Below are 14993 nucleotides of genomic sequence, written 5' to 3'. Positions count from 1 at the left end.
TCCACACTGTGAAAGTAGCGGATTCCAAATCCGACATCAGACCAGTGACTAATGGAGTACTGCAGCGTTCAGTCCTGGGTCCTCTCCTGTTTGGTATCTACTTCTCTGAAGTGCAGGCCAACACAGACGGTCTTTGGCTAACAAAGTTTGCAGATGACTGCAAACTAGGAGCCATAATCGAAACTCCCAGCGATGTGGACAAACTACAAAAGGGGCCTCACTGAGACAGATACCTGGTGTCAAAGCCATAGCCTGAAGCTCAATGCCAAAATGTGTATCGTCATCCCCTTTGGTAAAAACTCTGTACCCATGAGCTACCACATAGCTGGTAGTCTACTTAATGCCGAAAATGTGATGAGACCTTGGGACACAGGTGGACAATAGTGTCTCCTTTGATAATCACATCGCCACAGTGGTCAGGAAATCCTTCTACGTGGCTCATCTCATCACAAAAGGATTCTCATCCAGAAAAAAAGAGGTCATTGTTCCCCTCTACTCATCACTCATTAGACCCATTATAGAGTACAACGCCCCTTTTGGTATGTACCTCACAAGACATCTACAACAACTGGAAAGACCACAGAAATACCTCACAAAGAGGATTACTGGCCTCAAACAGATGCCCTATGCAGACAGTCTCAAAAAACTACAGCTTTACTCCATCGCATATTGCCGACTCAGGGGCAATTTCTGCCTGACATACAAAGCTGTCAGACCCAGAGCTGTTGGACATGCTCCACTTAAAGAAATCCCAATCCCTCCGAGCTACACGCTCTAGGGACTAAATTTTGTCACCACAATAAACGGAACATGCTGGAGGGATAGATTCCTGTCCCAGAGACTTACCATACTCTGGAACAGTCTACCTATCTATGTCAAACAGAGCTCCTCATTAGCACTCTTCAAGAAAAATCTTGATTGGATGGGAAATGGGAAATCCACCCTGGGGATCATTTCTGTGGCTCTGCTCGACAGGGGCACAGGAAAATAATTTTCTTGGATGGCGAAAGCCAGGGTACATTTTTTGGCTAGGCTTGTATGGGCCCTAGGGCCGATAGCCTAGTACCTACCTATGAACCTATGAAGATGCAAGGCATCTCTACCCCAGATCAGGGGAAGCTACATATTGACCAAAAAGGGTTCTTTGCTGTCTACCTAGCCATGAAAGCCTTTCAACAAAGGTCTAACACCAGGAGTTTTCCAAATTTGCATAGGAAACATTACAGTCATGTGGTACATAAACAAGAGGGACCCTTTCCTACCTCTTGTGCAGTCTTGCTGTTAATATTTGGCTGTTGGCACAAGACCTGGAACTCACGCTTATAGAATTCTACATTCTGGGACAGAAAAATAGCCTGGCAGACTCATTAAGCAGGGTCTTCTGGACCACAGTGAATGGATGCTGAAGATGGAAGCTTTCCTGGACTTAACCTTACAGTGGGGAATTCCCTTAATAGATCTTTTTGCCTCCCACCCAAACGGACAACTTCAGAGGTTCTGCTCCAGAACCTAGCAGGCAGAGTCATAGAAAACAGATGCATTCTGGTTCAAATGGACTATTCCATTTCTGTATGCTTTTCCACCTTTACCTCTGATTCCCAGGGTACTGCTACAGGTCAGGATGGGCAGGCCAAGCATGATTTCATTGCCCAATACTGCCTAAGACAACACTGGATCAGATGTCTATTTTTCTGTAGGTTGTTGGATCCAGTCAGATCCAATCCTCGGACCCTTGTACCAGAGTATTGGATCTGAGAAGTCTGACTCCTCCCCACCTACAATTTCCTCCTCCTAGCTGATTTACCTCCGATCTCACTTGATGCCTGTTCAACCAGACAGTGCTCTGTGAGAGCTCCAACGCATTAACAATAAGTGAAAGCTGTTTTGGATAAAGTATTTACTCCTCCCTTTTCTATAATTGTTAATGGATAGTTGTTAGTTTTTGATTAGTGTGCGGATTAGTATAGAGTGGAGTTTTAAAAGTTAGTCATTTTTCCTAAGTTTATTAAGTGTGCTGTGTTAGAGCTTTCTAGTAGTGTGTGCGTGTGCGCAAACAAGTAGGCACGCATACATAAACATACATGTTTGTGTTTATATATGCACACACACACATGTACTTTAGATAGTAGAAATAATTTGCAATAATTCTTGATATAATGTGCTTTTTTTCCAGTGTGCCTCTTTCTATAACATAACTATAGTGCAGAGAGTAAGGTTCACAGGTGTATGTTAGGCTAATGGCCCTGGAGCCTTTACAAGCCTAGACCATAGGATTACCCTGGCATTGTGCCACCCGAACTTAGTTCCCAGTGCCTCTGTTGAGTAGAGCCACTGGAGTGATCCCCGGGGTGAATTTTCTATTTCCATCCACTCATCAATATTTCTCTTGAAGAGGGCCATAATCAGCCCTGCCAAGTCTTGAACCTGGGACCCTGTACACTTTAGTCAGAGCAGTTTACCACTACACCATCTGAGATGTGTTGTAATTCTTTTTTGTTTTAGTATTATTGTAATGTCTGACAAGGCCTCTGGTTTCAAGAAGTGTTCAGCCTGTGGACACAAGTTAACCCCCAAGATCCCCATTCCCTCTGTGTTTACTGTCTAGCTCCCCCTCATCTACAGGGTAGGTACAGCAATTGTGCTGCTTTTGGTACCAGAGCACTTTAGGGAAGAAGGGAGAAACTTATTCTCAAAAACTTACTTTCCACTTGGACAGTGTCCAAAACACTTTCTACTTCTCTACTGTGGCTAAGAAAAGAGAGAGAGAGAGAGAGAGAAAGCCTAAAGAAAAACACAAAGAGAGAGAAGATGAGAAGAGACTAGAAGTGAGGGTAAAAACATCAGAGAGAAGGTCTCCAAAAGCTGTACCAGTCCAGCACTTAAGCTTTCAAGGGAGTCATATCCATTTGCACCTTAGATCCCAACTCCCTCCCTGAAACTTACCTCTTCTCTGGGGCCAGTCAGCAACAGGCTTCATTCACCTATAATTCAGCAAAAGCTCCCCTTGAGAACAGTGTCTGTAGCTTTTTTGGGGGTATGGTAGATCTACCAGACGTCTTAATGAGTTTAATATTGACCGTATGATTAGGGAATTCCTGAGGGCATGGATTCAAGTTTTGGTCCTTGCTCCATCCATGGAGAGGCCCAGGGACAGGCCCTTAGGCACTGTCCATCCTTTTTCCAACATGGTTTCCTTTCTTGGAGCTGGTGATTATGGGTCAGAACCCTTCCGCTGCACTGGTATCAAATCCAACAGCCCTGAGGACTTCAGCTTCAACATCTTCAGTTATTCTTCTGACATCGATTTTTTTTTTTGTTGAGAAGAGTCCTGGAGCCAGATAGTCAGGGTCTGAGCACCGATGGTGAAGTCTACTTTTGGAGACCTTCTTTCCCTCAGAGCTTCAGTACTAGACAGCTCTGCTCTGAGGTCCTCCTCAGAACCAACCTCTTTTGGATTTGGGAAGCCTATTGAGTCTGCTAACAAGCGTAGTTTCTCCTGTGCTCCATTAATTTGAGTCATTTTTGAGGCTGTGGAAAAGATGTTGGCCAGACCAAGGAGAATGGTGCAAGCACCAAGTTTGTACCACCCCAACTCCCAGTTGACCCTGTGCCTCTTTCCTCTCATTCAAGACAACAAGGAAAAACTGACCCAGTTACCTTAGAGGCAGCTCAGTATTTAAGCTCAGCATCCACCTCAAGACGTGCCTCCATCGGCAGCCACTGAGGCATGTCTTGGGGGAAAATGACATGCAAAAGGAAACATTTAGACACCTCTCTGGAGTCCATCACTGAAGACACAGACTTAGATGATGGCGAAGGATCCCCAAGATCCCCTCCCCAAAGAACATCTCCTTTGGGGACATTCTGGAATTGATGAAGCACAGGATGGACTTCCAAGGTGGTTCCACCTCTTGACTGCTTAATAGATCTTTTTGCTCAGAAGACTTGGAAAGAACCTGGTGTGGCAGAACCCATTCCAGAGCCTTATACAGTTTGAATGGATGCCACTCCAGAGGGAGAAGAGGACGTCAGATTCAAGGTTTCCATGGGCCCTTCACTGAGAAACGTCATCTGCTTCCCTGAATGCCTGACTGACTGTTGCACTATGGAGGCAGTCAGGGGATGTTTAGCCTCGTACCCTTTAGCAGTCGGGGGATATTTAGCCTCGTACCCTTTAGCAGTCGGGGGATGCTTAGCCTCGTACCCTTTAGCAGTCGGGGGATGCTTAGCCTCGTACCCTTTAGCAGTCGGGGGATGCTTAGCCTCGTACCCTTTAGCAGTCGGGGGATGCTTAGCCTCGTGCCTTTAGCAGTCGGGGATGCTTAGCCTCGCACTTTAGCAGTCGGGGATGCTTAGCCTCGCACCTTTAGCAGTCGGGGATGCTCCTCGTGCCCTTTAGCAGTCGGGGATGCTTAGCCTGCACTTTAGCAGTCGGGGACGCTTAGCCTCGTACCCTTTAGCAGTCGGGGATGCTTAGCCTCACCCTTTAGCAGTCGGGGATGCTTAGCCTCGTACCCTTTAGCAGTCGGGGATGCTTAGCCTGCACTTTAGCAGTCGGGGATGCTTAGCCTCGCACTTTAGCAGTCGGGGATGCTTAGCCTGCACTTTAGCAGTCGGGGATGCTTAGCCTCGCACTTTAGCAGTCGGGGATGCTTAGCCTCGCACTTTAGCAGTCGGGGATGCTTAGCCTCGTACCCTTTAGCAGTCGGGGATGCTTAGCCTCGCACTTTAGCAGTCGGGGATGCTTAGCCTCGCACTTTAGCAGTCGGGGATGCTTAGCCTCGCACTTAGCAGTCGGGGATGCTTAGCCTCGCACTTTAGCAGTCGGGGATGCTTAGCCTCGCACTTTAGCAGTCGGGGATGCTTAGCCTGCACTTTAGCAGTCGGGGATGCTTAGCCTCGCACTTTAGCAGTCGGGGGGATGCTTAGCCTCGTACCCTTTAGCAGTCGGGGGATGCTTAGCCTCGTACCCTTTAGCAGTCGGGGGATGCTTAGCCTCGTACCCTTTAGCAGTCGGGGGATGCTTAGCCTCATATCTTTTAGCCTGGAAAACCGTAACATCCTGGATCTGGAGTTGTTTCTAGGTTCTGTTTAGTTCCAAAAATGACAGAGGACCTCAGACCAATATTGGATCTCAGCAACGTAAGTCAGTATGGCCTCTCCTTTATTCCTGTTGACCCACCCATGTGGACCCAAACAGTCCTTGTATCCTGTTTTGTCTGTCCAGTATGTGCTTTCAGGTCACCCGTGATCAACAACAATTCATGTTGTCCTTCTTGCTCTAGAAGGTCCTGCAACTGTCATTGCAATAGTGGCCAAACCCCACTAGATGTGAACATGCATATTTTGGCCTTTTTATTGACCTCTTCAGCACAGCATAAGTGGATAGTTTGGCTGTACTGTAGATATATAGGATCTTTAAACCAAACTGATATTCATAAAGATTAATTTGCCTTCAAAATATCCCAACTAACATCCAAACCAGAAGGTAAAACAGACACATGGGCAAACCATTCAGTAAAAACTTCAAGAAAAACGCAGCCATGCCAGACCTTTTCATTTTGTGATTACTTAAACCTGCTGTAGTGGAGGCCCATGGAATTTGCAAATGACCCCTTAAAGACCATCAGTGTTTCAGCTACATGACCTCTGAATGTCCATGACTATTTTTTACTTTTTAAGTCTTTGTGGTTACTTGTGCTGTGCTGATAAGGTCAGTAAAAAAGTTGAAACATGAATGCCCACAGCTTATGGGTTTGGCTTTATTGGCCTGAATGTAACCATAAAGACTTTAAAAGTCAAAAAAGTCACTGACATTCAGAAAACATGTAGCTGAAACACTTGATTGTCCTTAAAGAGTCATTTGCATGTATCCCCTGGGCCTCCATTACAGAAGGCTTAAGTTGTCACAGAGGGAAAGCTCTGCCTTGGCTGAATTTTTGTTTAAGTTTTTACTGAATGGATTGTCTGTGTCTGCTTTTTATCCTTTGGTTTAGAAAACTATATTTTAGTAGCTTTGGCATAAACAGGAAGAATATTTGAGTTAAATGCCCTTTCAGTTGAGCTCCTTTTTTTAATCTTATGAAAAGGGCAATGTGACTCTTAATCCGGTCTAGAGCAAGTAGTTTAATTTAGAGGTGTTCCTTCTAAATTACCGTAACAAGAGAGATGTTACATTTTGTATTACATGGAAGTCAGCAGGGTGCTTGGTTCTTTAAGAACTAAAGATGTTAGGAAACTTTATCAGCAATTTGTGTGTTGCATCAGAAAGTAAAGATATGCAAGTTTTAAAAATGAGCCTGAACATATGGATCTTAGATTGTGTCAGATGATACATTTCAGCAGTCTGTGACCTTCCAGTAATTCCTGCAGAGTACCATATGAGGGCGGTACGTAAAGATGACTTGCTTTCTTCAGATCCTGCAGAGTACCATATGAGGACGGTAGTTAGATAACTTGCTTTCTTCAGATCCTGCAGAGTACCATATGAGGACGGTACGTAAAGATAACATGCTCTCTCCAGCTCCTGCAGAGTACCATATATGGACAGTACATAAAGATAACTTGCTCTTCAGATCCTGCAGAGTACCATATGAGAACGGTACGTAAAGATAACTTGCTTTCCTCAGAAGTGCTTCAGTAGGTAATTTGTGCAATATCTGTCGAATATAATTTTGGTACCTTTGTCAACATTAAAATTTCAGTCTGATGTCAATCTTCATTCATTCGTGACAGTTTGGTTTCGGTTCTGTCCTCTGAACCGACTTTACCGTTGTAGCAAGCTCGTGCCACCCAGAAAACTCGAGCTGAGGTTACCCATAGTGCCTCTCTTCACTTACCTTCAGATCTTGTTTGCCTCTTAGACCTTCAAGACATGTCAGGTCGTGCTCTCAAGCTAAGTGTTTCTGATTCTTAGTTTTTCTTGACAATTTTATCCTCCTTTTTAGCCCCTTGATATTCTTTAGTCACGGTGAGTTCTCCTGTCTACCTGATGAATCTGGGCATCTTGGGGCAATGCAGCAATTGCCTCATGTACACAGACAACCCTCTCCTCCTACCACCCAACACTACAACCTGTGAGAGATGCACTTACATAGCCAAACTGGAAGCAAAGCTCTCTTCACCCAAGACTGAACTAGACAATCAAGAGGAGAAGGTAAACACTTGCACCACACCACACTCATCACATAGTCCCTCAAAACCTACACCACCAAAACACACACATAGAAACACAAAACACACATCTACATTCTGGAGGCTCTCAAAAACCTGCCCAAGCATCAGGGACCTCCAAAGCAGAAATGCAAGCAAACTCCACCCCACCCCCCCAACACAACCCAAATGGCACATAGCCCACAAACTCAGTGTGCCACTCAACCACAGCCCATAAGGCATAACAACGTACCCAGCATTCTAGTCATAGGTGACTCTATAATCAGGCGCACTGATGTTCCACTCACCAGGCTAAACAAGGAGAAAGTTACTGTCAGCTGCCTGTCAGGTGCCAGAATCCACAACATAACGCACACACTCAGGTCACTCCACAACAAGTACAAATATGACGCTGTCATTGTCCATGTTGGTGTGAATGACCTGAGACGTACCTCCCTGGACTACATGAAAAGAGACATGGAGGAACTCTCCGATCTTGTAGCCCAGGCAGGTATGACCCTAGCCCTGAGTAGCTTCCTGCCATCACCTAGAATGATACCACAGTACAAGGACAAAATGATTGACTTCAACAATTGGCTAAGGTTCTGATGTCATTCTAAGGGGATCCAGTATTTGTCTGCCTGGGACGACATGATCGACAGACCACGATGCTTTGCCAGAGATGGCCTGCACCTGTCGCCCTTGGGATTCCGGATACTGGCTAAGGCTCTTGCTACCCCTATAGTGCCTTTTTAGGCAAGGTTCAAATGACAAATTCACCATAACAGGTACAAGCAAGCAAAATATGCGGGTAATGCTACTCAATGCTAGAAGTCTAAACGTCAAAATGCACTCCTCGAAGCGCTCCTTAAAATGGAGAACATCGACATCTGTGCAGTGACAGAGACCTGGTTCAAAGCTCCAGAGAGCACCCCTGCATTACCAGGCTATAATTCATACCACACCTTTCGGCCACCTAACCCGGAACGAAGCACTAAAGGTGGAGGCGTGTCCATATTCATTAAGGATATCCACACCTCCAAGCTAGTTGCACAGCATAATGCATCCGAGATTATCCAAGTGCAACTAACTCTGGGCAAGACCGCAATCCAAATTGTAGCTTGCTACAGACCCCCCACCATACCCCTGGATTCCCTCTCCTCATTTCTTGATACACTGGAAAGTATTAGGGTACAACCCAACACCCTAATAATGGGCGATTTCAACTACCCCACCGTTAACAGGGAAAACTACTTGTGTACCAACTCTTTTGCTCAACATTTTCTGGAATTCATAAATTCCAACGGCTTGGATCAACTTATTCACACCTCCACCAGGGGCAGCAATATCCTAGACCTGGTCATTACCAACATGGGCAACTGGTGTTCCACACCAGAGGTCAATTCCTCGGTCAGATCTGACCACAAGCTAATCACCCTAGACATCCACATCCCCCACCCCCACCCCCAGTTAGGGAAACCACAGTAAAAAATTTCTCCAAAGCCAACTTCACGCTCCTTAAGACAGAAGTGGCAAACTTCATGACACCCATGCAGATGGACAATAGAGGTACGACTGCTGAATGCTCCACAAATTCACTTTATAAGCACTTACACAAGTGCATGGTTCATGCTATCCCTAATAGAACCAAGATGCTATCCTCCAAAAAAGGAAGCCAATCTGGTGGTTCTCTGCCATAAACAAACTCTACAACAGAAGAAAGAAACTGTTGCAAAAAGAGTAAAATCCCATGACTGGATGAACTCCCTGGTCAACCTCAGTAAGAAGCTGAGATCCCTCATAAAGTTCTCCAAAGCTAGTTATGAAAACAAAATTGCCACTGACTCTAAAGACAACCACAAAGCATTCTATAGCTATGTCAAGAATCTCAATGGCAGCACTCAGATCTGCTCCGAGTTACAGCACAATGGCACTAAATATACAGAACCAACTGATATAGCCAACATCCTGGCAAATAGGTTCAGTGCTAACTTTAGCCCACTCTTACCCCCTAAAGGGCCCATCTCTATACTGGAAGAATGCAAAGTTCCTGTAATCCACGGCTGCACAGGTAAAAAAAAAAAAAAAAAAAAACTCCCCAAAGCCAAGAACACAGCATCCATGGGACCTGACTCTATCCCAGGCTGCGTTCTATATGAACTAGAGAATGAACTGGCACCCTACCCAAGTACCATGTTCAGTCATGGCCTCACCTCAGGCTTTGTACCCACTGAATGGCGCACTGCGACGGTTATCCCACTCCACAAAGGAGGAGCCACAACGTACCCCGGGAACTACCGCCCATTAGCCTGATGAGCTTGGTCTGCAATGCCATGGAACGCATCATCATGGGATTTGTAAACAAAGACATTGGTGATCTCCAAACTCTGAACCCTACCCAGTTCGGATTTATAAAAGGCAAATCTTGTTTCCTAAACCTGATTGACTTCTTTGAAGCAGTCACCAAAGCCATAGATGAGGGTAAGGTGGGTTCACACAGCCTATCTAGATCTCGCCAAGGCTTTCAACACCATCCCCCACTCTGGAATTGTAGATAATCTCACTAAACTAGGTATAAATCCTTATGTCACTAGATGGGTTGCCAACTGGCTCAGGTACAGAACCCACCCTTTGAAAGTAGCAGACTCCAAATCTGACTTCAGACCAGTGACAAGTGGAGTACCACAGGGTTCAGTCCTGGTTCCTCTCCTGTTTGATATCTACATCTATGAAGTACAGGCTAACATACAAGATCTTTGGCTAACAAAGTTTGCAGATGACTGCAAGCTAGGAGTCATAATCGAAACTCCTAACGATGTGGACATACTACAAAAGGGCCTCACTGAGACAGATGCCTGGTGTCAAAGCCATGGCCTGACGCTCACTGCCAAAAAGTGTAGTGTCATCCCCTTTGGTAAAAACTCTGTACCCATGAACTACCACATAGCTGGTAGTCTACTTAACGCCGAAAGTGTGAAGAGACATTGGGACACAGGTGGACAGTAGTCTCTCCTTTGATAATCATATTGCCACAGTAGTCAGAAAATCCTTCTATGTGGCACACCTCATTACAAAAAGTTTCTCATCCATAAAAAAAGAGGTCATTGTTCCCCTCTACTCATCACTCATTAGACCCATTATAGAGTACATTGCCCCTTTTGGTATGTACCTCACAAGACATCTACAACAACTGGAAAAGCTACAGAAATACCTCACAAAGAGGATTACTGGCCTCAAACAGATGCCTTACGCAGACCATCTCAGAAAACTCCAGCTTTACTCCGTCGCATATTGCCTACTCAGAGGCAATCTCTGCCTAACATACAAAGCTATGTCAAACCCAGAGCTGTTGGACATGCTCCACTTAAAGAAATCCCAATCCCTCCGAGCTACACGCTCTAGGGACCTAAACCTTGTCATCACAATAAACAGAACATGCTGGAGAGATCGATTCCTGTCCCAGAGACTTCCCATACTCTGGAACAGATTACCTATCTATGTCAAACAGAGCTCCTCATTAGCACTCTTCAAGAAAAATCTTGATGATTGGATGGGAAATGGGAAATTCACCCCGGGGATCACCTCTGTGGCTCTGCTCGACAGGGGCAAAGGAGAATCATTTTCTTGGATGTTGAAAGCCAGGGTACATGTTTGGCTAGGCTTATATAGGCCCCAGGGCCGATAGCCAAGTACCTACCTATGAACATGTATCTGGTTGACTTACGTGTCTGAGTGTTTTCATTTATCTCTTTACCTTTTAGTATTTTCTTTGTACTGTAGTTGGGATAGGTCCCTCCCTTCCCTCTTACGTTTGGTAACTCTCAGATACCATTGTTGGTATCCCTTCCCTTTTCTTTTTACCCTTTGGGTATTTCTTGTGCTACCATTGTTGGTATGCTTAAAAAAAAAAAAAATCTTCCACTTTCTCCATTTTTTTTCTCATTGTTGTGTGTGTGTGTGTGTAATTGCTTTGGTAATTATTGATAATGGCTGAAAAGAAAGGTACAACAGGTTTTAAGCAATATGACAAATGTGGCAAGAAGATGCCAGATTCTGATGGGCATCTTTCCTGCGTGTACTGTTTAGGAGTGCTGCACTTAGAAATCCAGCCTCCATGCGAGCTCCGCTTTAGTGCACGAACCCTGGCGTAAAATGAGTTTACCAACTAAAGTCAAAGCTCACTCTTCTAGGTCAGTTTCCACTTTAGTGGCCTTTCATTCTAGAGCCTCCATGGATGATGACTGCGCAGCAGCTACGTGGGCTATCCCTGATACCTTTATCACTCATTACAAATTGGATATGGTCTCCAGGGGAAGAGCATCCTTTGGCTCCATGGTGTTCAGGAATATCCTTCCATAGGGCCCCCCCCCAGGATATAAAGTAGCTAGGGACTCTGTTCCAACCGTCACGAATGAATGAAGATTGACTATATCAGATAAAGAAGTTATGTTCTTAACATAACGTTCCATCTGTGTTTTCAAACTTAATTCATTCATGACATCCCACCCTCCAATCCCCTCCAGAGGTTCCTGGTAGTTCGGAACTAGTCCTGGTTCACTGCTAGGGCAGTTGCTCAGACAGACCTTCCACTTTTTGTTTCTATGGGCAAACTCGATCTGAACAGAAGGGAAGAGAGGCATTATGGGTAACCTTAGCTCTAGAGTTTTCTGGGTGGCACAAGCTTGTTAAACGGCTGAGTTTGTTCCAAGGACGGAACCAAAACCCAACTGTCACGAATGAATGAGGATCGACAACACAGATGGAATGTTATGGTAAGAACATAACTTCTGTATATTACTCCCAAGAGATGTTTCTCTTTGGGGTCATGGTGGTAAAATGAATATTTGTGTAGTCTATACCACTAGGAGGGATGGCGGTGGACTGTATCCTGCAGGTTGCTGAGGATGTCTCACTTATTAGATACAAAAGTTATGATGTATAATAATGCTGTATCTGTAAGAATTAAGTCCACATTTGATAACACTTTCTCCATGCCAGGGCCCAGGGTGGTCATCCAAACCTTCCAAACTTATGACATTCTGATTATTCTGTGGTAGGCACTGACTAGCACCTCTTTTTTATTCATAAATTTTCATCTTGTATATTATCTGCAAGGGTACTCTTAACAGGTTCTCAAAAAAGAACCGGAGAGCTGGGAAAAGAGCCGCAGCTGCATTGAAGTGTGAGAATGAAGCAGTTGTGTGAGGATGTTCCAAGTGCCAAACAATCCTAGAGTATGCAATAGAGTTCTACAGGTTAAAGAAAGACCGACTGTGATCTGTCACCATGGCAATTTATAGCTTTAATTGTTGCCCATGACACCCAGTGTGGCGATTTATCTTGCCATCTATTTGTACGTTTGGTCTGGCTTTCTGTGGTGTATCTCGTGTGCTTTGTTTGATTTGGTATTGGATATATTTTGAATTAACATTTTCTCTTTCAGAAGCTGCACAGCCTGATTTATGGCCATCAGTTCTGTCCCAGATGAAATTGAGCCCAGCAGAGTTCATTAAAAAACATTTGGATGAAATTCTACCACAAGTCACTGCCAGATCATCTCTGAATGAGGTAAGAAGGTCCAGTACTTCAGACAAAAATGTTTTATTAGTGTAAGGGCACCAGACAGGTGGATGGGAAAATCTCCTTTATTTACTGTTTTAACACATTGGTCAGTGTAAAGGCACCAGAGACGTGGAGGAGGAAGATCGTCTTTATGTACACCTTTAAAGCATTGGTTGGTGTAAGGGCACCAGAGAGGTGGACGGAAAGAGCTCGACTTGTATGCCAGAGAGAGGTGACCTCTGTCTGGCATACAAGGCGATCTCGGACCCTACCTTGATGGGACTGCTGCATATCTGCAAGTCAAGCTCCATTCGAGTAACCCACATTTGTGGCCTCAACCTCATCTGTGACATCAATAGGACTTGTTGGCAGGATAGATTTGTGCCCCAGAGACTCCCCCATCTGTGGAATAGACTCCCTCTCCACGTCAAGCAGAGTATCTCTTTGCCCCTTTTTAAGCGCAACCTGGATAACTGAATGGGAAGCAGAAAATACATCCCTGGAATTCCACCTGCTGGACAGGGGCATCAGATGCTGATTTGTCTAAACATGGGCTGAACTCTTCGCTAGGCTTATAAGGGTTTTGGAGCCAATGGCCTAGTAACTTCCTATGATTCTATATTTATAGTTTTAATGCATTAGTCAGGGTAAGGGCACAAGAGAGGTGGATGGGAAGAGCTCCTTTATTTACAGTTTTAATGCATTGGTCAATGTAAGGGCACTAGAGACGTGGAGGGTCGAAAAGCTCCTTTATTTGCAGTTTTAACACATTGGTTAGTGTAAGGGCACCAGAGAGGTTGTCGGGAAGAGCTCCTTTATTTATAGTTTTAGCATATTGGACAGTGTAAGGGCACCAGAGAGGTGGAGAGGAAGAACTCCTTTATTTGCAATTTTAAAGTATTGTTGATGCAGTGGATTTCATCCTTTTGCACTTTTTCAGAGTAGATCCTGTGGAACTTTTAATATCCACTTGAATAAAAGGTAAAATGGGCACCTGGTGTCATTACCATCTGTTGTGCTGTAGTGGGAACTTTACTTTTTGTTGCAGCATGCTGAGTTCCACTGAATTTTGGCACACAGTAGAGCAGTGTCATAAACTGCAGATTTTTAATGTCCAGAAATGGGCACAGTCACATTGGCCCTGGGGGGGTTGTATCAAAGGTCTGAAGTTTTCTTTTTTAAGAAGAGGTTTATGTTCGCTGTTGGTACTAGAGGAAGAATTCCTGTAGAGAGAGCTTAGTTCCTCCCACTATAAAGTTATACCTCCACTATGTAGATGTTTTCTGTAAATGCCTATTTATGTTGAATTGTATTAGACATTTTATAACTGTATATGTTTATGTTGAATTGTGTTGGACATATAATATAATTTATGCTTTATTATTGGATGTTACTATGGCATGCATTTTGTATGCACCAAGTTGTTTCTAGTGTAATATGTATGGTCTATTTGCATAGCTGCACCTTGTTCACTAATGTTATTCATGTAATTGTGTTGTGTGTAGACAGCTCATACTAGTGTCTAAATTATTTATATATATTTGTGCTGTTACTGGTGGATAGAATCACATTGGAGAACCACGACAGATTGCTGCTCACTATATTTTTATCTGTGGCTGCATAACTGTCTGGGTTTTTGTTTTCTAATGTTCTTCCAATTGGCTCAGTATCTGCATATACTAAGTAGTTGGTTCAGTGACATTGTTCTCCATGCGGTAGCTATTTGCTCAGTGTATTTTTTATAATCTTTATAATATATATTTACTGTCTCAAAAGTGCTTACTCCTCTCTCTGCTCTTCTTTTCTAGACCTAACACCACTCTTAAGTATTCAACTGCGGTACCACCTTTAACATTCTTTTAGGAAAAGCGCAGTCCGGGTCTGAACTGTCTGCAAACAGCTACAGTTAACTTGTACCTAACACCACTCTTAAGTATTCAACTGCGGGTACACCAACCACTCTTAAGTATTCAACACCTTTAACATTCTTTTTTAGGAAAAGCGCAGTCGGGTCTGGAACTATCTTTGTAAACAGCTACAGTTAACTTGTACCTAACACCACTCTTAAGTATTCAACTGCGGTACCACCTTTAACATTCTTTTAGGAAAAGTGCAGTCCGGGTCTGAACTGTCTGCAAACAGCTACAGTTAACTTGTACCTAACACCACTCTTAAGTATTCAACTGCGGTACCACCTTTAACATTCTTTTAGGAGAAAAGTTCAAGGTCTGGGAACTTATTTCTGCTTAAAGCAGCTACAGTTAACTTTGAACCTAACA

General features: G+C 44.2%; 1 protein-coding gene across 1 annotated transcript in view; it reads left to right on the top strand.

Moving 5' to 3' along the window:
- GCN1 (GCN1 activator of EIF2AK4) overlaps positions 1-14993 on the top strand; it is a gene marked incomplete in the record, with an annotated part of 2100248 nt that overhangs the window by 345789 nt on the left and 1739466 nt on the right. The window contains 1 exon segment of the mRNA XM_044068902.1: positions 12596-12720. Coding sequence (XP_043924837.1) covers positions 12596-12720 — 125 coding nt within the window.

The sequence above is a fragment of the Protopterus annectens genome, chromosome 4.part0, assembly GCF_019279795.1.
Source record: "Protopterus annectens isolate FY-2018-M chromosome 4.part0, PAN1.0, whole genome shotgun sequence".
Lineage (NCBI taxonomy): Eukaryota > Metazoa > Chordata > Ceratodontiformes > Protopteridae > Protopterus > Protopterus annectens.
Note: the sequence above shows the minus strand (reverse complement) of the source record. Positions and strands in the feature narration are given on the sequence as shown.